The sequence below is a fragment of the Sinocyclocheilus grahami genome, unplaced genomic scaffold, assembly GCF_001515645.1.
Source record: "Sinocyclocheilus grahami isolate Dianchi unplaced genomic scaffold, SAMN03320097.WGS_v1.1 scaffold472.1, whole genome shotgun sequence".
Taxonomy (NCBI): Eukaryota; Metazoa; Chordata; class Actinopteri; order Cypriniformes; family Cyprinidae; genus Sinocyclocheilus; species Sinocyclocheilus grahami.
In genome coordinates, this window is record NW_015505651.1 from 735560 (window position 1) to 745996 (window position 10437).

The 10437-nt window shown below is 33.5% G+C and overlaps 1 protein-coding gene across 1 annotated transcript; it reads left to right on the plus strand.

Annotated features, from left to right (window-relative positions):
• Positions 1–603: 603 nt before the first annotated feature.
• On the plus strand, positions 604–9863 carry LOC107553386 (epidermal growth factor receptor kinase substrate 8-like protein 1). The gene is made up of 14 exons (XM_016235582.1): positions 604–608; positions 707–815; positions 1526–1655; positions 2033–2121; positions 3092–3166; positions 3366–3514; positions 3596–3734; positions 5045–5088; positions 5413–5509; positions 6225–6350; positions 6416–6536; positions 7807–7969; positions 8241–8373; positions 9548–9863. Exons 1-14 carry the CDS (start codon positions 604–606, stop codon positions 9632–9634), a joined length of 1467 nt encoding a protein of 488 aa, XP_016091068.1. The 3' UTR covers positions 9635–9863.
• Positions 9864–10437: the final 574 nt, after the last annotated feature.

Here is a 10437-nt window from a genome sequence, read left to right on the forward strand (position 1 = left end):
CGTACACTGTACAGAATATTTATTTTATGAATGCATATTAAATTGCGACTAATGATCAATTTGTTGATTGTTCCACGACTGACCATTAATGAGGAATTGGATGAGTTTGCTGTGTAGCGTCTGGACCAATCAACCACACAATATATATATTTTTTTATATTTAACAAATACTCTGTAACCCCCCTCAGTTAACAACTGAGAGGTCAGCTAAATATCTACAGCGGATCTAAAATATGAATAATTAATTATAACTAGTTATGGTTAATTATTCATATTTCCTCATGAGCTGATTCGTTACAGCTGTGTCCTCTCTTTTCTGCGACTGCATAAACTCAGAGCTGCACCCAGAAGAAGCCAACCATGTGTTTCTTCAGCTGCGCATCTGTCAAAGTGAGATGAGCTTCATTGCAGCAATCACTGTTAATTCCTGATTCAGATTCAGATGATACTGTTGTGATTGTCCAACCAGAGCCCCACCTCTTTGATGACATCATTCTCTACCTGTTTGTATATTTCAGGCAGAGCACATATGAGATGACATCAAGCAAGTTGTGTCGCATTATACAATAAGAGCAAACAGGTAGTGATCTTAACAGTCAGGTAATGTTGTGATTTCCACTGTGCGCCCACAACCTCGAGAAATAGAACCTATTAGCGAGAACACAAACCGGTTGAACCAGTTTCTCATAACTTAGGCGTGACTAAGAGTACAGGGAGGGAGGGAGAGAGAGGCAGATTTGCAGAAGGAAAGATTAATTCAACCTCGGCCGTTCTTTAGGAATAAACGCTTACAAGACAAGCAGGACACAAGTAAGGTAGAGTGTGTTATCTTTATCTGCTGTATGTGCTTATCAGCTACATATGACTGAAACTGTGTGTGTGTGTGTGTGTGTGTGTGTGTGTTCAGAGCAGGAGACACGCTGAACTAACCTCAAGGCATCTCAATGTCAAACTGAATGCCAAATGTGTTTTCTAGGATGGTTCGATTTTCTTATGAATGAGCATATTTTGTTAACTAAGACTTTGTGGACAGAATTATTGCTAAAAGTGAGCAAAATCTGACCAAAGTTCCCTTTAGCGATGTCCTTACAGATGAAAATATTAAATAATATATAAATAAATTCAATAATGTTTTTTCGTTCTAAAAAAATACTGTTTTCTTTTAGGGTTTGGGTTACTGTGTAATTAATATAATTATTTTCATAATTAAAAAAATGTGCGTCATTTAATCTACAGCCCTTTGCTCGAATTTATAGTTTTTAAATAAATGACTAACATCTGGGAACATTTTTCACCCATTTTGTCCGCAAGCACAGCTGGATTAGCTTGTTTTGTTCAGTTAGTGGATCTTTATGAGACTGTTGACTTCCCGTGCTCTAGTTGACCTTCAGTTTGACCATTAGCGTGACCTATAACGCCGCATTGACATGCCTGTTTACATTAACAACAGAGTTAAAAAAGACCCAAATCAAAGATCTCTGCATGTATTTTTATTACTAACCGCCTGGTTTCTCTCTATTTCTAGGACTTGCTAAATCATTGTTTTGATGATATCGAATCATTCATCGGAAAGCTGCAGCAGTCAGTAGAGGCTCAGATTATCCTCGACCAAAGAAGCAAAAAGAAGAAGAAAAGCCAGAAGAAAAGTGCAGATGGTATGAGTCTACCTGTAGGAAAAAACAAACCTGAACGCTTAATAAAATAGAAAGCGAAGCTCTGAAACGCAGCTGAACTGAACGCTCTGTAAAGAGCATAGTGTTATCTGCAGTTCCTATCAGGACATCAGCTGATGGGAAAGTGTTGTGTTACGAGGCCGTCAGCAGTCTCCACCCTGTGTGTACTCAACACTAACATACTCTCAATTAAAATAATATCACACCTGCATCACCTTAAACACACACTAATACAAGCCTGCATTTGTTCCAAGAACACAATGCACCTGGAAATCTTCACTTACAGGTTTCATTACATCTTGTTAACTGCACACATGATCAGTGTTTTAGAGAGTTTGTTGTGTGTTTGTGTTTTATAGAGGATCTTCTCACGGCTAAAGCCAAACCGCCTTCTGAGAAAGAGTTTCTCGACGCTTTTCAGAAATTCAAATACAGCTTCAGTCTGTTGGTGAGTCATGAATCTTAAATGTCAATATGTACATTTATAAAAAATATTTTAATGATGGTACGCTATACGATAAGCTTCCAGTTGTTTAAACTATATTAGTTAACATGAACTAACTATGAAAAGCATTGATTAATCTCGATTCATAATAATTGCAACATTTACTAATACATTATTAAAATCCAAAGTTATATCTGGGCCTAACATGAACTAACAATGAACAGTTGTATTTTTATTGATTAGCGTTAACAAAGATTAATAAATACTTTAACAAGTGTATTGCTCATTGTTAGTTAACAGTAGTTAAAGCAAGACCTAATGATGTTTTAAAGGATAGTTTATTAATTTGATATTTAATAATTGTTTAATATTTTATTTATGCACAATAATAATAATAATAATACAATTATTTAAAGTTTAATTATATTTAAGAAGATTATATTTAGTATTTAATTATTTGCCAGAAATTTTTATTTTATATATTATTTATTATAAATATTATTTATTTATTATGATTAGTTTTTTTTACATCAAGCATGTTTTATATAAAATTGCTTACATCACCAAAATATACAATAATATAAAAAAATGTATGTATATAATTGTAAACACTATAATACTATACTATTAATAATACTAATAATAAATAATACTATTAAATACATAATATAATACAAAAATGCATAATTTTTTAATGCAAATTACAGATATATATATGTGTGTGTGTGTGTGTGTGTAAAATGTCTTATTATATCTTATAAGTATAAATTAAAAAAATTATATTATTTTATCATATTGACTAATATCTGATTGTAATAACTAATATTGTATTATATAGTTATTCATTGATATTAAAATTGTTAATATCAATTATTGCTATTACTAATACTATAATACTCTTAATGAACTATTAAGCAGTGTGGCGTCATATATTTTCTCTCAGGTTTCCATAAACGTATTATTTGTTTTCCAGGCACGGTTAAAATTTGCCATCTCCAATCCGACCTCAGAGGAGCTCGTGCATCACATCTTCAAACCGCTCGAAATGGTAAATGCGTGTGCATTTATATGTCTGCTCATATTTCTCCTGTGCAAACAGCAGAGCTTTTAAGGCCTTTGTTGCGCTGCATTGTTTCGAGTGTTTCATCAAATGTTTGCACACTCTTGTGCGGAGAAAGGTCTCATACGAGCATATTGAGCAGTAAAGAGCACTCAAATAATTCACCTGTATCTGCGTGTGTTTGTAGATGGTGAAGGCTACAGGAGGTCCTGGTTTCGCTGCGTCCGTCTCCAGTCCGGCTATGACACAAGGAGCCGTGACTCTGCTACAGAACAACCTGACGGCACAGGACAATGCATTGTGGATCTCTTTAGGGCCCAACTGGACACAACATAGGTACATGGTGCAGAACTGTAATCTTTGGAGATGTGTTACTTTAATATGTGCACGTGCTGATGGCTCGTTACCTTCATGTAGATCTGCTCTGCGGAGCCCCGTGGCGCCGTACACACTCGTGTTTCAGGACGGCTGGAGGCCGCCGGGGTCCGATACCGCCGGATGGGTCGATCCTGTGGAGTTAGAACACAGACAAGACGCTGAGCTCTCAAAAGTAGAGGTAAAATGATCTAATAACGTACACTAGTGTTCGAAAGTTTGGGTAAGGAGGAAACAAGTCTCGTACTCACCAAGGATGTATCTATTTAATCAAAAATACAGGAAAAATTGTGAAATATTATTACAATTTAAAGTATAAGTTTAATATATTGTAAAATGTAATGTATTCCTGTGATGCGCAGCTGTATTTTCAGCATCATTACTCCAGTCTTCAGTGTCACATGATCTTCAGAGATCATTCTAATATGCTGATTTGCTGCTCGAGAAACATTGCTGATTATTATCAATGTTGCAAACAGTTGTGCAGCTTCATATTTTTGTGAAAACGGTGATGTATTTTATTTTTCAGGATTCCCAGATGAACAGAAAGCTAAAAAAACAGCATTTATTTGAAATAGAAATCATTGCAACATTGTCTTTACTGTCACTTTTGATCAATTTAATGCATTCTTGCTGAATAAAAGTATTCATTTCTTTTTAATATGTGCACGTGCTGATGGCTCGTTACCTTCATGTAGATCTGCTCTGCGGAGCCCCGTGGCGCCGTACACACTCGTGTTTCAGGACGGCTGGAGGCCGCCGGGGTCCGATACCGCCGGATGGGTCGATCCTGTGGAGTTAGAACACAGACAAGACGCTGAGCTCTCAAAAGTAGAGGTAAAATGATCTAATAACGTACACTAGTGTTCGAAAGTTTGGGTAAGGAGGAAACAAGTCTCGTACTCACCAAGGATGTATCTATTTAATCAAAAATACAGGAAAAATTGTGAAATATTATTACAATTTAAAGTATAAGTTTAATATATTGTAAAATGTAATGTATTCCTGTGATGCGCAGCTGTATTTTCAGCATCATTACTCCAGTCTTCAGTGTCACATGATCTTCAGAGATCATTCTAATATGCTGATTTGCTGCTCGAGAAACATTGCTGATTATTATCAATGTTGCAAACAGTTGTGCAGCTTCATATTTTTGTGAAAACGGTGATGTATTTTATTTTTCAGGATTCCCAGATGAACAGAAAGCTAAAAAAACAGCATTTATTTGAAATAGAAATCATTGCAACATTGTCTTTACTGTCACTTTTGATCAATTTAATGCATTCTTGCTGAATAAAAGTATTCATTTCTTTAAAAAAAACTAAAAAAATAATTCGGCTAACCACACTGTTAGATGAAAAATATATTGTTAAAACAGAATTAAACCCATCATGTAGACAAACACACTAATAAAAATCCCACAAATGTGCTTTCCCTGTCTGTCCTTGTGTGATGTTCTTGCTAACGTGTTTCTGTCTCTGTCACACTCAGCTGACTCCGTCTCACGCGTCTGACCGTCACACTGCAGACGAACCGTAAGTGTGAGTCACATCTGAAGAATCAATCCAATCCTTTCAGATGTGTCCGTTTCAGCCATGGTTTTTCAGTATTTATCAAATAACAAAAGACTAAGTAACACAAGTTCATTCATTGTGTCGGCTCTCACTAAGCACCAGCAGTAGTTTCACAGTGTAATCGCTGCGATAACGGTGCTGTTAAAGTCTTTTCTTAAACGACCTACAGTTTCTGTCCTCTTTATCTCAGCAATCAAAGCTGGTTATTTTGTAACTGCATTTTAAAGAAGTATTTTGTAATGCAAATGTACGATCTGAGAAAACATCTCTGTCTCTCGTCCTCAGTGATGGCGGAGTTAAAGAGCGCTTATATCGCTGCAGTTATGATTTTGTTGCACGGAACAACAGTGAGCTGTCTGTACTTCACGGAGAGACACTAGAGGTTACACACACACACTCATCTATACTAGTTATCAAAATAAGACATTTTTAGAATTAATATTACAATAAATTAATATTTCAGGATATTAATAAAATATATATTAATGTATTCATTTGTTTTGGAAATGTATTAATGTATTAATTTGTATTAGAGTTATTATTATATTATATTATATTATATTTGGGGGGGCATTTATTTATTTTTGGAGACAACATTGTTATTTTAATAAAATATACTACTACTACTAATAATAATAATAAATCTTTTTTTTTAAACACTTAATATATATTTATTGATATTCTAAAATATAAATTTCTTTGAATATTAATTCTAAAAATGTTTGGTTTCGTTGTAAAAAAAAATTCAGGAAAATATATTATGTTTATTTATTAAATATATTTATTTATAATATAAATTATATGAATATAAATATAGACATGTAAATACATGTGAATATTTTCAAAATATATACTGTATGTATGTGTATTTATATATATATATATATATATATATATACATAATAAATAAACACAGAACACACACACACATTATGCAAACAAAAACTTTTATTTTGGATGCGATTAATCGTGACAGCACTAATATATATATATATATATATATAATGATCTCTCATCTCACTAATTTTATATAGCAATATCATATTTAACACCTCCAAGTACTATATTAATGTAAATAAGCTTTCTCTGTGGTCCAGGTGATCGAGTCATCTAAGCGCTGGTGGAAGTGTCGTAACAAGTTTAATGAAGTGGGGTTCGTGCCGTTTAACATCCTGGAGCCGGTGACACACATCGACAACCCTGTGCTTCAGAAAACTCCAAAGGTACAAACTCACATCAGAACACCTCCATTCTTCTGCTTCTTCTGACATTACGCTCTCTGTTTCAGCCTCCCTCTGCTCCACCGATGTTCAACAGCCTGCGCAGCCCGTCCGCCGTGACCTCTGACCCCAGCGCCGCTCGGCCGCGCAGCATGATCCTCGGGTCACTGTCTGACGACACGGAGAAAGGTACAAACACATCAGTGACCTCAACATCTCAAATCAGATCTCATTTATATCACAACAGTTTCTCCTAGACGCACTGGAGCACAAATGGAGACTTTTGATGAATTCTCTTGCTTTTCAAACCAGTGTTGTTATTGTTAACTAAGAGTAAAACTATTACAAAAAAATGTCAGTAATTGAAATAAAGTCAAATGTAAATATTCAATGAAAAACTTAAAGCTAAACGAGGAATACAAATTTGCTTTGGTAACTAACTGAAGTAGAAATGATTAAAACTAAACTTAAGCTAAACAGAAAATAAAATTGTAAACAAAAACTAATAAAAATACAAAAGCACATAACAAAATTACTAAAACTTAAACTAAAATTCAAATGAAACCATTTTAGTACCAGTGATAAACTATTATAGTTTTTGTTCATATTTTGAATTTTTTTAGTTTGTAATTTTGTTGTTTTTTATTTGGCCATTTTTATTATTTTTATATATTTTAAATATCTATTATTTCTATATTAACTTTCAGTTTTAGTTGATTTAGTTTGAGCTATTTTAGTACTTCCACTTCAACTAAATTCAAATGAAAAACGTTGCTGAAAACAACAAGTTCAATATATATTATTTAATTTAATATGTTTTTTCATAATTTATATATTTTTATGGTTTTGGGTTTTAGTTAATCCAGCTGAAAATATAAAAAACTATAAAGATTATGCGATAATTCAAACTCTACCTCTAAAAGAACAATAATGTCAAAATATTTAAAAAAAATTATAATAAAAAAATTAATAAAAAATTTGAAATGTAAAAATTCCCAAATTTCTCAAATGAAAAAATCCCTGAATTTTTTTTTCAGAATCAAAAACTTTCAGTTAATATTATTTTAGTATCATTGATCTTTTTTTTTTTTTATGTTTTCAATTAGATTCCATTTTTTTATTTTGTTTTCATATTTTTGTCATTTTACGTGCTTTGTCTTTTTTTTTATTATGTGTGTATAGTATTTATTAATTTTTATTTACTAGTTTTAGGTTTTTTAGTTTAGATTGTTTTTTTAGTTTTAATATTTCTGTAGTTCATAGTTTTTATATTTTATTTTATTTCAGTTAATGCTAATTTCATTTTATGGTTTTAGTTTTAGTTTTATGTAACAATAATAGCCCTGCTGGAAATCTGCTGCAAGCTAATCGAAACATTCCTAAAGACTCTAATATCATCTGTTGCTCACGGGCAGGTTTATGATCTTGTGCTGAGATTGATTTGCTGGTTGTGTGTCAGTGATGCAGGTGAATGACGAGCTTCTGCACCGTTTGACCAGCGGGAAGAATCTGTCTCCTCGTCTGGTGATTCCTCGTTCAGCAGAGACGTCTGTCCCGCTGGACTACAACTCACCGCCCGCAGAGGTGGAGAACTGGCTGGGCAAGAAAGGCTTCAGTGAACCGTGAGTCTCACACGGGACACACTTTACAGCAATTACTAATAATACTCCACCTGTAACACCTCACATCACTGACGACGGGAAAAACCACATCCCACATTCACTTAGTATGATTTTATATGAACTACAGTGTTTTACCAGATTATTTTTTCTCTTAGTGCAATATATACGAGTTTCAGTCTACAGTTCTGTGATCACTGTTTGAGGTGCATATACTGTATATAATAATGCAATAGCTGTGGTCAGTGAATGGCTGTTGTTGGTGTGTGTGCAGGACTGTACAGTGTCTGCGGGTTCTGAATGGAGCTCAGCTGTTCTCTCTGAATAAAGAAGAGCTGCGCGCTGTTATTCCTGAAGAAGGTGCTAGAGTCTACAGTCAGCTGACCGTCCAGAGAGCCCAGATAGAGGTACATTCATTCTCTGCTGTTTTATTTGAAGCTGCACGTGATTACGGAATCATTCACACTAAACATCTAAAAGAAAACATTTGAATGTATTAATTTATTTAAAAATCGAAAAATTCCTGAATCCAGAATCTAAATATTCTGAAATGTTACAACACAAAATGTAAACATAAATCCCCAGCATAATTTTGGTTTATTAAAAAATAAAAACGTGTTTTATACAGGATTAGAAGCTAGAAGCCTTTAATTCAAGGTTAAAACATACCAATTAGTTATAATTGATCTTTTAAAATCCATGCAGTCAATGACACATTATTGTTTTTTTTATATATATATATTTTGAATTTGATTTTATTTGTACATTTTCTGTTTTCATTTAGTTTAATTTGAGTAATTTTGTTATGTGTTGTCATTTTTATTAGTTTACTAGTTGTTACTTTTATTAGTTATTTTATCATTTTATTACTTTATCAGTTATCTTAATGTTAATTTTAAATTATTAGGTTTAGTTTATTCGTTTTTTTTTATTTTAGTAATTCAACTCAAGAAATGAAACTCAATGAAAATGACAAAACTGCTGACAGCTAGCCGGAATACTTTTGTCATTTAATATTGTGTTTTCTTTTCTTTTTTGGATATATTTTGTTTAAAGCTATTGTGTTTTATTTTATTTCAGTTCATATTTCTTTTAAAGTATCACATTTTTATGGTTTCGTTTTTTGGTTTTAGTTTGTTAACATACAATACTAACCCTGATGCAGTCATCATTTTTGCAATCCTATTTGATGCAACTATTTTCTGTATATTGCAGTCGAGATCGAGAACAGCTGGGTAAACATTGTGTGAGGGACTAAGCTGTCATATTTCATATTTTAAAACACTGACAAATGATCAGAAAGTTAGTATTTAAAAATAGCTGCCATTTTACAGTGTATATACTGCAGAGTTTGAAACACTGGATCCCTCTGCAAAGTAGTACATTAACGACCTGCTTAAAAATGCTTTAACACTAAAGCGCAAGATGTGTTAGTCTAGTGGTAGTTTTAATATCCTGACTTAATAAGAAACAATCAGCCTAATAAACCCTTTTTTTTTTTATTAAACCAAGCAATTTGATCTTGACAGCCAGCGATCAGCATGCATTTAGCATCTAACCGCATGCCTGTCTGTCTCTCAGGATGCTCGCAGAGCCACAGAGCTGGAGACGGTGATGGAGAAGCAGAAGATGAAGGTGGATTTGAAAATGGAGAGTGGAACTTTATGAAGATCTATTGAATGTGCACATGGATACTCTTCTCTTAACACCCTCTCTGTCTGTATCATACACATGCAGAAGATCATTTACGCTATTGTAACCTGCTTTAAGGATGGTTTTGTTTTCCCATTTAGTTTTACAGCATGAAATGAGAATGTAAATCTGCACAATGTTGTACAAATGTCTAAATTCTCTATATGGGTTAATATATTCTCAATAAATACATTTAATGCACAAAAACGTGAAACTAGCCAATCGTCTTTCTCCTCAAGAGGTCGCCAGACACCAACTAACCACTCTAAAAGCTCACTGACATACAGAAGATTAATAACTCTTTTAGGATTTGAACCTGCAACCTTTGGGTTACCAGCCAGGTCTTGAACTAGTGCTAAAATACACTCAGAGAAACCTAAAACTTCAGGACTCGGGAATCTCAACATGCATTTTGACAAGAAGAGCAATAGTAATGATATTAATATAAATCACAAACCCAAGCCTAAGTTTGCATGGGTCCAACTAAATAATAAAACGTTTTGGTGTTAGTTTTGTTGTTTTGGGACTTCAGTTCAAAATCTTAGCCAAAGCAAATGCTTTTGCTCCATTGCTTGGTCAGCTAAACTACAAACATTACATTCACAGTTCCAACTAAACCCAAAATCAAAGGACTTTACGACAGAAAATACTGACTGGAAAAATTATGACTCACTAATATAACAAAAGTCTTTAAATGCATTCAGATAAACTATTAGCCTATCTGCTGCTGTCTTATGGAGGGTAACTAAGACCATTAGAAACATTCTTGTCACATGATA